This window comes from Mandrillus leucophaeus, unplaced genomic scaffold (assembly GCF_000951045.1).
Source record: "Mandrillus leucophaeus isolate KB7577 unplaced genomic scaffold, Mleu.le_1.0 Scaffold161, whole genome shotgun sequence".
NCBI classification, from domain to species: domain Eukaryota; kingdom Metazoa; phylum Chordata; class Mammalia; order Primates; family Cercopithecidae; genus Mandrillus; species Mandrillus leucophaeus.
In genome coordinates, this window is record NW_012101599.1 from 547,684 (window position 1) to 561,577 (window position 13,894).

The following is a 13,894-nucleotide window of genomic DNA, read 5'->3' on the forward strand; positions in this document are numbered from 1 at the left end:
AAAAAAAAAAAAAAAAAAAAAAAGGAAAAATGGTAAATTTTATGTTATGTAGATTTTACTCCAATTTTTAAACATAATTAAAACAAAATCCAGCATTGCTTATTTCATTTTTTAATTATAAAAAGCAGTTGAAGTTATTCTTCACCAGGGTCCTTTCGCATCCCAACCCCATCACACACCCGACATTTGACAATGTGCGGAGACCTTTTTTGAGGGTTGGGTACTACTGGCATCTGGTAGGTAGAAATCAGGGATGCTGCTAAACATCCTACAGTGTACAGGACAGCCCCTCACTATAAATAATTGTCCAGCCTCAAATGTCAGTACTGCTGAGGTTGATACACCCTGAAATAGAATGATGACCAATTAAAAGCCTAGAGAGGCTCTTGTATGATTGCATCTTTGTTTAGGGAGGAAAAATGATGACAGTATGAAAATTGGGCTATACGGTGAAAATTGAGAGTCATTAAGAGGTGTATTTAGTCTGCTGGGGCATATCACCGGCTGGGTGGCTTAAACACCAGAAGTTAATTCTCTCACAGTTCTGGGGGCTAGAAGTCCAAGGTCAAGGCACTGTCAGGGATGTTTTCTGGGAAGGCCTCTCTCCTCGGCTTGCAGATGGCTGTTGTCTCTGAGTCTTCTCATGGTTTGTCCTCTGTTTGCACTTAACTCCTGCCGTCTGTTTCTTTTTCTTTCTTTCTTTCTTTTTTTTTTGAGACAGAGTCTCACTCTGTTGCCCAGGCTGGAGTGCAGTGGTGCAATCTCGGCTCACGGCAAGCTCTGCCTCCTGGGTTCATGCCTTTCTCCTGCCTCAGCCTCCCGAGTAACTGGGACTACAGGTGCCCACCACCACACCCGGCTAATTTTAGTAGAGACGGGGTTTCACTGTGTTAGCCAGGATGGTCTCGATCTCCGGACCTCATGATCCGCCCTCCTCGGCCTCCCAAAGTGCTGGGATTACAGGCTTGAGCCACCGTGCCTGGCTCATCTCTTTCTTTTCTTAGGAGTACCCCAGTCCTATTGGATTAGGGCCCCACTCTGTGACCTTATTTACTTCCATAAAGGCCTTATCTCCAAATAGTTGTACTGGGAGTTAGAACAACATACGGATTAAGATTAGGGGAGACACAATTCACTTCATTATATTCTCTGACCCTCCTCAAATTTATGTCCCTTCACTTCAAAAATACATTCACCCCCATCTCAACAGCTCTGAACATCTCAACTCATTCTGGCATCAACTCCAAGTTCAGAGTCTCATCTAAATAGCATTCAACTCAAGTATGGGGAGACTTGAGGTATGATCCATCCTGAGACATAATTCCTCCCAGCTGTGATGTTATAGGCACTGGATAGACATTCCCGTTCCAAAAGGGAGAAACCAGAAGAAAGCGCTTCTAGACAAGTCCAAAACCTAGCCAGGCAAATCCCATTACATCTTAAGGCTAGAGGATCATCCTCTTTGGCTCCACGCTGTGCCCTCCACGCCCTCTTTGCCCTCTAGGGTGGTGGCTTTGCCCCTGAGGGCTGTAGTCAGAGGCAGCTGTAACTATCAGACGTGGCCCTACCCTGTGAAATCAAGGAGTAGACAGGCTTGCCCTGAGCTTATATACTCTGTGTCTTGGTGGCAGTGGCAGCACTGGGGATCTCTAAATTGCCCTTGGGATCATCCTTCCTTTTCTTGAAGAACAAAGAATGTTTGCATCCAGGTAGCTCTGCTTTCAGAAGTCCAAAAGCCTTACTTTATTTTATTCCATGTCCATCCCCTTCACTGCAAGTTGCCAGTGTCTCTACTGGTATAATCCCATCTCTCTTCCTGGCTTCTGCTGAGACGGCTGATTAAGTCTAGGGAATTTCTTTAGAGGGGGAGTGTTCAGCCACACCCTTGATTTTTCTCTCTGTAACACTCTTATTTTTTTGCAATATGGATAGCCTGAGAATTTTCTGACTCTGATTCCCTATTGCTTAACAATTTCTTCTTTAATTTGTCTTTTTCCTTTTGCATTTTACTGTAACCAGTTAAGGAGAAATCAGGTTGTATCTTCAACACTTTCCTTATAAATCTCCTCTGCTAAATATCCAAGGTTGTCACCCACAAAGCCACTTCTCCATTTCTATTTAGTTGTTACAGTGACACCCACCTCATAATCCAAATCTGTTTTATTTAGGGTTCTCCAGAAAAACAAAGCCAGTAGGATTTTTTTTATATGTAGGAGATTTATTAAAAGGAATTGGCTTATGCAAATATAGATTCTGGTTGAGTCCAAAATATGCAGTGTGGGCCAGCAGCCTGGAAACACAGGAGAGCTGATGGGGCAGATGAAAGCCAAAGGCAGTCTCTTGCTCAGGAAAGTCAGTGTTTTTGTTCTGCCCAGGTTTTCAGGTGATTGGATGGGGCCCATCCACATTATGGAGGGAACTGTGCTTACTGAAAGCTCACTGGCTTAAATGTTAATCTCCAAAGATTCATTCTGGATTGACACATAAAATTAACCATCACTGGAGGTAATAATAGTGTAGATAAGACAGGCCAGCACCAATAGAGGTTTAAAAAAATCTGAGTGAAAATATAATATAACAAACTAGAAAATATAATTGGATGTGGGAGTAAGTGCAAAATTGCAAGCCTTTGTTTTTGCAAAGATGGTGGTATCATTTTTCTAAAATGCCCAGGGCAGAAGACACTGCACTTACTAGAATAATTGCTTAGAAAGGGATTCTCCACCTCGGCCACACGTAGAATCATCTGGAAGATTTTAGGAATCTCTCTGTCCAAGCTATGCTGCACACCAGTTAAATCTAAATTCTGGGCGTAAAGCTAGGCGTGGTGGCTCAAGCCTATAATCCCAGCATTTTAGGAGGCCAAGGTGGGCGGATCACCTGAGGTGAGGTGAGTTTGAGACCAGCCTGGCCAACATGGTGAAACCCTGTCTCTACTGAAAATACAGACATTAGCCAGGTGTGGTGGCACACGCCTGTAATCCTAGCTACTTGGGAGGTTGAGGTAGAGGAATTGCTTGAGCCTGGGAGGTGAAGGTTGCAGTGAGCCGAGATCACGTCATTTCTCTCCAGCCTGCTGGGCGACAGAGCGAGACTCCATCTCAAAAATAAATAATTAAATGAAACAAATAATAAATACATTCTGGGCATGAGACCAGGCATCAGTATTTAAAAACCTCCCTAGGTGATTCCAGAGTGTAGCCAGCCTTGAGAACTGCTGTTGAGAGAAGCAGAGTCATGAGAAGCCTTTTACAAAAATTCTACCTGCCCGACAAAATCCTGGCGCACATGAGCCCAAGTTTCATTTCTGTGCTTCTTTCTTTTCCTAGCTGGCCTTGGTCGCACGGGCACTCTGATAGCATGCTACATCATGAAGCATTACAGGATGACAGCAGCCGAGACCATTGCGTGGGTCAGGATCTGCAGACCTGGCTCGGTGATTGGGCCTCAGCAGCAGTTTTTGGTGATGTAAGTAGTAGCGTACGTCTGTAGTTCCGAGGGAACAAGTGGGGTTGAAATCTGATGGGGACTGGAATTTCCCTTAGTTTTCAGTAACAACGGATAGTCTGGTAGGAAGAAGTTGTTCATGTGTCTTTCTGGAAAGCTCTATTTTGATGTTATTTAAATGCTCTAGGAAGCAAACAAGCCTCTGGCTGGAAGGGGACTATTTTCGTCAGAAGTTAAAGGGGCAGGAGAATGGACAACACAGAGCAGCCTTCTCCAAACTTCTCTCTGGCGTTGATGACATTTCCATAAATGGGGTCGAGAATCAAGACCAGCAAGAACCCGAACCGGTAATGAAGCTGTTTCTGTCGAGATGTTGTTACTGCTTTAACTGCTGTTGAAACCTTGTCAGGGCATGGAGAAATCTGTAGGTAAAATAATAAAGCAGTTCTTGGATGATTTGTCAGTTTTTTATATTTATAACCCTCTCTAGGCACTTTTTACCCAAAATAGTGGAAACGAGGTTGTGCGTCCATAAAACTATAACTCGGCAGGTGCATAAAAGGTTGTGAAGTGAGCTCTTTAGCCAGATCTACCCCGGCCCCTCACCCCTTTTTGCCATTTCACAACAGCCGATTTAGAAAGGCAATCAGTCTCAAATGGAGAGCTTTTAGCAAATCAAGGGCTTAGGGGGCAGCAGTACCACATTAAGTGGTAGTAAGTACACTGTGAGATTTTAAAAAGAATGTTTTCAAACGTGAAAGCCCATTAACCGTCTTCACTGTTGATACGTTCTATGATGAGTGCTGGGCTGTCTCTGAAAGTCAACTTTGGCTGTCTTAAAATGTGATCTGTAGCTTGATTGTGAAAGGGAAAAATATTTTAGAGTTTGCAGAAACGTGGACTGTCTGTGTTTATGTGGATAAATTGCTGTTCTGCTTTACTGCATTAATAAGTGCAATTTAAACCATTAGCTCAGTGTTTTTTTACTTACACAGTACAGTGACGACGACGAAATCAATGGAGTGACACAAGGTGATAGACTTCGGGCCCTGAAAAGCAGAAGACAATCAAAACCAAACGCTATTCCTCTCACGTGAGTCTGGGTTCCTTTGTTGTGGTTGATGTTTCTTTATTATGTGTGTGGGGTCCTTGGTGAGGGTTTTTCCTGTACATTTTTCTCCATAGTTGCAAGCCCATGATGCCACTTTGAAATGTTTGCCTATGTTATTTAAAACCTAGGGGTGCTGGCCTTGGAATCTCTCAGCTGGCCCTTGTTTACCTTGGGCCTCATGAGCCTTTATGGGTGGGAAGGCGACATCAGGGATACTTTTTCTCCATGAATAATCAGCACGGGGCATCCTCCAGAGCTCAACAGCAGATGGAAAGCCCAGGATGCCGGACCTGTCCATAGTTATAAACTGGTCTATTTCTTTACATTCGCCACGTAGCAGATCATTTGTTTTGATCAGCGTGACATGACGGCTTAATGACATTACGTTGTTTTTGGGGCAACAGTGAACTGGTCTAAACTATATTTTGGGTTTTTTGTTTGTTTCTTTGGGGAATGATTTTCTAATTATAGAGGAAGATTTAGCCTGAGAATAGTAAGTGTTGCAGTTACTGAGTGTATGTGTGTCCGTGTGTACATTCTCGTGAACGTGTGTTAGTTGGGATGGAACCTGATGGAGCGTCCAAGATTATTAGAAGAATACGCAGAAGCAAATTGCATGAACGTGGTCTTTTTTATAGGCTGCTCTTCAGTAGATGCTCCCACCTGTTGCCACTGGATTTCTTCCTTCTAGTTACTTCCTTTTTCAGCGTGTGTCACCAGATTTCCAACCTTTTTTGGGGGAAGGGAGTGTGATGGACATAGATCATTTGTTCAGTAAGCATCTTGTAATATGGTAAGGAAGTATGATACAATAAACCATTTGTATTGGCAGAGAACAGGTTTTCTTTTTAACTGAAGGTAATTCCTCACTAGTATCTCGTCATAAAAATCCTGAAGTAGAATCACATGTAAAGCATGTGTCATTATGGGCTGCTCCTCTGGGAGGTTCTTCAGAGACCCAATGTAAAGAGTTGAGTTTTGCAGTATGCAGTGTTATGTGATGTAGGGCATCCATTATGATGCCCTTGCAGTATGCAGTGTTATGTGAATGCATGTAGGGCATCCATTGTGATGACAGGCATTTATGAAGATTTCTTTTGCAGCTTAGTGGTACTGTAGTCAACTAGACTGCTTTAAAAATGGTGCCTTTTGGCCAGACATGGTGGCTCACACCTGTAATCCCAGCACTATGGGAGACCAAGGTAGGCGAATCACCTGAGGTCAGGAGTTCAAGACCAGCCTGGGCAACATGGTGATAGCCCATCTCTACAAAAATACAAAAATTAGCCGGGTATGATGGTGGGTGCCTATCATCCCAGCTACTCGGGAGGCTGAGGCAGGAGGATTGCTTGAATCTGGGAGTCAGAGATTACAGTGAGCTGAGATCGCGCCATTGCAGTCCAGCCTGGGCAGCAGAGTGAGACTCCATCCCAAAAAACAAACAAAGAAAATGTTGCCTTTTGTATAATTTACTTAACTCCGAATGTCATTTTGTTTTTAATTTCCTTATTAAAAGTCTTCATCCTAAGGCCTTCATGGTTTTTCTTCGGCAGTATTGTGGTGGCTCCAGGTAATCATCCAGATACTAACTCTGGATGTGGCGGAGGCAGGCAGTGCCCTCGAGCAGTGCTCCTCTGACTTAAGTGTGCATGAGGCACCCGGCGCTTGTTGAAATATGGGTTATGATTAGTGGGGTGGGGGCAGGGCCCAAGATTTCACATTCTAGCAGAGGCTGCTGGTCCAGGGACCACACATGGAATTGCAAGCCCTAGGAAACTGATGCTTTTGTGGGTTGATTTTAGCTGTGTCCAGGTTTTTTTGTTTTGTTTTTCAGGATCAGCATCATCGTTTATTTTTTAATATTTTGTTGCCTGCTGTTCAAAAGTCAAGTTGAGAGTCAGGGGATACAAATCCTGCTTAGTCAAAAGTTTTTGTTAAATAGGCAGTTTCCTTTAGTCACCCTCTGAATCTGCTACTCTGATTAACATGAGTTCAAATCTAGCTGGGCATGGCAGTGTGCACCTGTAGACCAGGCTATGTGGGAGGCTGAGGCGAGAGGACCACTTAGCCCAGGAGTCTGAGGCTGCAGTGAGCTCAGGATTCCTTTTGGTAATATCCTAAAAACAATATATAAAAATAGCCCCACATAACACAAATAACAAAGTTTTAGGCCACACTTTCAAAGAAGAAAGCAAAATGCTAGTTTTTCTAAGCTCTGAGTTATGTGTATAGACCCCAGGGGATTTTTGATGAGTCTCAGCAAATCTCCTTCCTCCTCCGTTACAACATTTTGCGTATCCCTTCTCTGCTTTTTCAAACCCTCTCTGCTATTATTTGCAGCTTTTTGGCCCTGGAAAAGATCAGTCGAAGGTTTTCTTTCTTTCCCTCTTGTGTCTTTGTAGTTATTTTAGGAATAGAAGTCCCTGAGGGACTGTATTCAACAATGGCTTCGGTTGAAAAATACAAAATCAATTTCTTCATCCCAATTTTGACTCATTGATTTCTGTGAGCAAGTTATTTTGCTTTAACATTGGCACTTAGCCTTATGAAAATACAGTACGTGCAAGAAAGAAAGTTAGTGAGAAATACACAAGTACTAGTGACTCTTAGGAGAAAGTTGTAGTACATAAAATATTATTCCAATGATTGGTTTCTCTCTCTCTCTCTCTTTTTTTTTTTTTTTAAGACGGAGTCTTGCTCTGTTGGCCAGGCTGGAGTGCAGTGGTATGCCCTCGACTCACTGAAAACTCTGCCTCCCGGGTTCCAGTGATCCTCCTGCCTCAGCCTCCCGAGTATCTGGGATTACAGGCGTGCGCCACCACACCCAGCTAATTTTTTGTATTTTTAGTAGAGGCAAGGTTTCACCATGTTGGCCAGGCTTGTCTCGAAATCCTGACCTCAAGTGATCCACCCACCTCAGCCTCCCAAAGTGCTAGGATTACAGGCGTGAGCCACCAGCGCCTGGCCGGTTTCTCTTTTATAAATGGTCAGTTTTGGGGGAGAGTTTAAGTTTTTTATCAATTGTAAAATGGCCATTTGCTCAGCCTGTCTAATCCTGACTACAGTGATGACAGTAAACCATGTGGCACCATTGACCTTGAGCTGATCTTCAGGACGTGATGACAAGTATATTGTCTGTGCTAAAATGGATTTGGTAGATTTCATAACTTGAGCCATGAGGCCTGTCGTTCTGCATAGTGATGGTTTTGGCAGGTTTGGAGATGGGTATGTGTGTTAGCAATGGAAAGTAATTCTTAAGCCGTGAGGTTTACTAGAGGAACAAATAACCATCTATAATGCTGACACCTGGACATTCAGGCTGTTCTGCCTTTAAGGAACTGAAAGTGAAGCCTGGAATGGGTAGAGAGTTTTCTAGTGCTCTCAGGCCATTTATTCATTCCGTTTAAATATTCACCCCTGTGATCTTAATATATATTAGTAGGCTTGTTTTTTGTGTGTGGGAAGATTAAATAAGATGGTGTAGGTATAACTTGTGGGGTGAGGTTAGCTTGTATTTCGAGTTCACCCTTTAGTCTAATCCCTTTCCACAATATAAGATGCCTGGCATGTACGTTTGTTTTTTTTTTCCGAGACAGAGTCTTGCTTTGTCACCCAGGCTGAAGTGCAATGGCGTAATCTTGGCTCAGTGTAGCCTCCGCCTTCCGGGTTCAAGTGATTCTCTTGCCTCCGCCTCCCGAGTAGCTGGGATTACAGGCGCCCGCCATCACGTCTCGCTAATTTTTGTATGTTTAGTAGAGATGGGGTTTCACCATGTTGGCCAGGCTGGTCTCGAACTCCTGACCTCGTGATCTGCTCCGCCTCAGCTTCCCAAAGTGTTGGGATTACAGGCGTGAGCCACTGTGCCTGGCCTGACATGGAATTTTTAATGATGACAGTGATGAGGTCAACAATAAAAATGACATGATAAGCCAAATCAGTCGCTTCCAAATTGATCAGCAGTACCACGCACGCGGCACATGCTCAGTAGCGGCTCTAGCATTTGGTCACAGATGTATCCAGGTAACCATGTGGAAGTGCAGTCACTGGAAGGAGCTTCTGCCCTTCTAAACGGGAGGAGGTTTCCTTCCTTGCTGCTAGAACCCAGATCAATGGATTGAGAAACCCCAAGCTGAGGCTGGACACGGTGGCTCATGCCTGTAATCCCAGCACTTTGGGAAGCGCTGGACACGGTGGCTCATGCCTGTAATCCCAGCACTTTGGGAAGCCGAGGCTGGACACGGTGGCTCATGCCTGTAATCCCAGCACTTTGGGAAGCTGAGGCTGGACACGGTGGCTCATGCCTGTAATCCCAGCACTTTGGGAGTTCAAGGGCAGGAGGATCACTTGAGCCCAGGAGTTGGAGACCAGCCTGGCCAACATAGTGAGACTCTGTTTCTACAAAAAAATTAAACAACAACAACAACAACAAAAAACTAACTGGGCATGGTGGCATGAACAGGTAGTCTCAGCTGCTACTCAGGAGGCTGATGTCGGAGGATTGTTTGCACCTAGGAGTTGGAGATTACAGTGAACTATGATAACGCCACTGCACTCCAGCCTGGGCAGCAGAGCAGTACCTTCTGTTTCTTTCTTTCTTTCTTTTTTTTTTTTTTTGAGACACAGTCTTGCTCTGTCGGCCAGGCTGGAGTGCAGTGGCATGATCTCAGCTCACTGCAATCTTCGCCTCCCGAGCTCAAGCAATTCTCCTGCCCTAGCCTCCCAAGTAGCTGGGATTACAGGCGTATGCCACTACACCTGGCTAATTTTTGTAATTTTTTTTAGTAGAGAAGGCGTTTCACCATGTTGGACAGGCCGGTCTCGAACTCCTGACCTCGGGTAATCCACCTGCCTTGGCCTCCCAAAGTGCTGGGCTTAGAGGCATGAGCCACCGTGCCCGGCCGACCCATTTCTTAAAAATGAAAAAGAGGCCAGGTGCAGTGGCTCATGCCTGTAATCCCAGCATTTTGGGATGCCGAGGCAGGTGGATCACCTGAGGTCAGGAGTTTGAGACCAGCGGGCCAACGTGTTGAAACCCCATACTAAAAATACAATACTTAGCTGGGCGTGGTGGTGCACACCTCTAATCCCAGCTACTCAGGAGGCTGCAGTGGGAGAATTGCTTGAACCTGGGAGGCAGAGTTTGCAGTAAGCCAAAATCACGCTATTGTACTCCAGGCTGGGTGACAGAGCAAGATTCCATCTCAAAAAATTATAATAATTAAAAAATAAAAAACCCCAAGCTGAAAGCCAACTAGTATGAAGAAAGTGAGTGCAGAAAACAACTAGGAAAATCTATAGTATGCATACTTCAGTGAAATTTTGCTCATTTTGTTGCCCTTGGTTAAATGTGAACCGTATTATAAAAATGTGCCATTCCCTTAGCTTCCTGGATGACTCAGGAGTTAGTGATTCCATTGAAATGAGATCAGTTCTGCTGTGTTACGTTCATTTTTAGTTGTGCCTCCTGTGATTTTGTTAACTGGTCCGGGGTTTTGTGTTTTTTGTTTGTTTGGTTTTGGTTATCTGGTTTTGCCTCCTTTGCCCATTATGGTTTGGTTTAGTTTTCCGTGTGTGCACATCTTGTGCTTTTTGAAGAACCTCAGTCATTTATCTATGACTGATTTCAGTATCATAAAGTTAAATTAACATGGGGTAGTTATGTAACTAGTGACTGAGTCCTCAAGTATCAAACCTGTTTAAACACAGCATTTTGTTCTCCAACATAAAATGGCAAAACTCCATCCTTGTGGACCGCCCCTTTGTATCCCTGTTGCTGTTTTGGGCTTTTAGGGTGTCTAAAATTACATACGGCTTGATTGATTGATTGATTGATTGATGATTGCGTAATTTATTTTGGCTTCCCAATTTGAACATCTGTTCTTTCCCCTTCACCCCTTTCCAGATGTCCCCTAGCTGTGCTGACCTCTGCACTGTGTAGTGTTGTCATCTGGTGGATTGTTTGTGACTACATTCTTCCCATCCTGCTATTCTGTCTCGATGGTTTCAGAACACAGTAGCCATCAGGACCCCCTGACAGATAGCTGCTGTAAGTGTCCCGTTCTGTTTCTCTGCCGTTGCTTACTTCTGGTGCCTAGTGTGGTTCCCACAATGCATGTTTTTCTCCTTGTCAGCTCCTAGCTTTGTTGGTTTGCCTATTTTCAAAGGTTCTTTTTCTGAATCTTTTCAATTAATGGGATGGTGGTGGGGAGGGAAGGTGGGCTTCACTGTTCCTCTCATAGAAAGGATATTAAAAGTAACATATCTTGTTTTAAAGTTATGCTTATCCTTAACAGATATTTCAAAATAGCAGTTGATAAATGAAGACACTGAAACAGGTTTTCTTCCCTATCAAAAGTAGTTAGTTAGCTTGGGATAATTGGGGTGGTTTTATTTTTGTTGGTTGGCTATACAGTTTTCCTCTAGTTGTTTCTGTGTCTTGAGTATGTCCTTCCCAATCTAGCAAGGAAGCATTTTCCCCACTGATCTACTTTCATTAAATATGTGATTTTGTAGCCTCGAAATCTGCCGTTGTACAGCAGCTCTCTCATAAGTCTTCTCTCTAGTGTGCAGAATGTCCTGCTCTGTCTCATTTTCCTCCTCCCCTTTAGGGAATACAGTAAGTACAGTGTGTAGCACTTGATACTAAATGAAAGTAGGAGGTCGGAGCTGAGGCCGCCTGTTGAAGTTGGTGCATTCCCATATGACGGTCATTGCTCCTGCTGTTCTCCTTGCCCAAACATAGCCAGAATGCCTTTATTAGGCTGATAGCAGCAAATTTGTATTCTCTTGAGATCTTTTATCTTTGAAATGAAGACCTTAACAGCGAAGAGGCTTTATTTCTGCAGAGGAATGTGCAAGAGGCCCACTTGTGGAGCAACCTGTTGAAGACCCCCAGAAGGCGGGTGTGTCCTGCGTCACCAGGTCCACCGCCACCCTCCTGTGTCTGAGCTGCATTCTTCCTTCTCTCAAGCTTTTCCCTTAACTCATATTTTAAGAATTTCTTCTCTTTTCTCCTCTTGGACTTGGAAGTTAAGAAAGAATGCAAAAGTTCCGTGCAAGATCTCTTCCAAAGAAAAATTCCATTGCAGCCAACTCTGGTACTTTGTGGTTTCATTGAGTATTTTCACATAGCTGAGAAAGATTTAAAAATCAAGCTGATTTCACTCTTCAGAATTAGGCAAAACCTGCTTAACTTGCTCCTATTGATGGCATTTTCTTGAATATCTTACAAATAAAAGCTTATTGTCGCGCATTCAGACCTGCTGTATTTCTGAGATAGATCAACCTTTTGGGTGTTTTCTCCTTTACTTCTCTTAGTCAGCTTTGATTGCCACATATTCTGACTCAAGAGCATCATGCACTACTTAGATTTATTCTTCTCAAACTGTTGCAAGTGGCAGAGATGTTCCGAATGGGTGGAACAGTTTGCTAATAATACTTAGGCACTTTGTGGTTGAATGATCATTCCCAGGGTAAGTTTAAAAACGGTCTCTATCAGGCTCTTTGCTTTCAGTATTCCATGTAAACTATACCTCCTGTTATTGTTGTTAATGACGTTTGCCGTGGTATTTCTAGACCCAAGCAGAGTATTCAGTTTAGCCTGACTAATTATTTGGAATTTTCAGAAGCAAAAAACTTGTGACAGTTACAGTGGTGTTAATCAGTATCATCTTTGTAGCACCCCATGACTTTCTTTCCAAAGGGTTTTATTTGTAAGTTGGTGACTCCTGAGTGCCACCATCCACCATCAGCACCACCCACCTCTGCTGGCAGCAGACGCAGGTGGCATGGCATCGTTTGATCAGTTGTTTCCAGTGAAAAGCTCCCGTTATGCGGCATGCCTGGAGAATTAGGCCATAACAACACTTCAGGCTCCTGAGTCAGACCCGGAGATAGTGGGAAAAGCTTGTCTGAAGGCAGCAGGGCCTCAGGGTCACCTTTGTGCATGCTCTTGTAGTGTCCGGAGTGGACAGCCAGTACATAGTGCATAGTTGTCCTGATGGATTGTTTTCTTGGAATTGGACATTTATGTTCCAGACCTGGCTTTTTAGTTTTTGGCTTGGCTGTGTTCCTTGGGTTGCAGATTTCACTGTATCTGAAGTCTCAGAGTACCGAGGCTCCAAGGATGCTGCAGAGAAGGTGGTGAACTGCAGTATAGGCAAGAGGTAGGTAGGACAGAGGATTTTGTCAGGGGAGATGGGAAGGAAGAAAATGCATCTGCTGCATGCTGCTCTGCAAAGCCATGCCTGGCCTGGGTTGGGAGGCAGAAGGCAGCGAGTGCCCAGGTTCTCTGTGGCAGAGGCAACGCGTCACCCTCTGGTGCCTGTCAGGTGGTGTGCGCTGTCACTGGTGATAGCTCAGTGGAGTTCCACCCCCACCCCGACTTCATCAGTGCGTAACCTGCAGTTAGGATAAATACTGTGTTGTCCGTGCAAATAACTGGAATCTTCCCTGGTATGATTAGCACACTCAAGTTCTATCATTCTCTTGGTTTTAAAGTTCCACAGAAATTACTAGCTGTTTACTATTATTATTATATTAGTTCACTTTACACTAATTTTATAGAGAAATCAATACTTTTTAAAAGATGTTTTCCAGCAGCCTAGAATGACTGCACGATTGAGCCGTAGTGTCTTGTTTTGAATGTGCCATTTCAACCCTTCAGTCTAGTTCATTTGAGAAAGCAGGATTCAGATTTCCTAAGCAGGCAGTGTATCAGCTCTTGTGTTTTCCTCAGATTAATTATTTTGCAGTGTGATTGTTGTCTGTACTTTTGGCCAACCATGGCCTCAAACAATTTGAGAAGTAGGTGTTGTATTTCAAAAAAGAGCCAACAGGAGTCTCGTTTTCCCCGTGCGTGAGGCAGTGGCCCAGGGGAGCGTGAGCGCTGTGGCAGTGCCAGTGCTGGCCTGGGCTTCGGAAGTAGCAGTGAAGCAGCAGCGGTTTGTTTTGCTTTATGCAAAATTCTATATTCAAATTTTTAGCAGAGATGAATAAATATTTTCCCTTCACTTTATATAAACAGAAATAATTTTTAGGGATGGGCAGGCTGGCTCATACCCACAAATCTCAACACTTTGGAAGGTCGAGGCAAGAGAATCACGGAGGCCGGGATTTTGAGACCAGCATGGGCAACATAGCGAGACCCCCATCTCTATAAAATGAAAACTAAAAAGTTAGCTGGGTGTGGCGACATGTACCTGTGGTCACAGCCACTCTGGAGGCTGAGGTGGGAGGATCAGTTGAGTCCAGGATTGGAGGCCGCAGTGAGCTATGATCGCGTCACTGCACTCCAGCCTGGGCAACAGAGTGAGACCCTGTCTCTTAAAAAAAAAA

General features: G+C 44.1%; 1 protein-coding gene across 1 annotated transcript in view; it reads left to right on the top strand.

The window, feature by feature from the left end:
• Window positions 1–13,894, top strand: part of CDC14B (cell division cycle 14B) — a 90,425-nt gene that overhangs the window by 66,627 nt on the left and 9,904 nt on the right. The window contains exons 11-13 of the mRNA XM_011976016.1: window positions 3,330–3,468; window positions 3,635–3,794; window positions 4,443–4,540. Coding sequence (XP_011831406.1) covers window positions 3,330–3,468; window positions 3,635–3,794; window positions 4,443–4,540 — 397 coding nt within the window. The remainder of the gene's footprint in view (window positions 1–3,329; window positions 3,469–3,634; window positions 3,795–4,442; window positions 4,541–13,894) is intronic.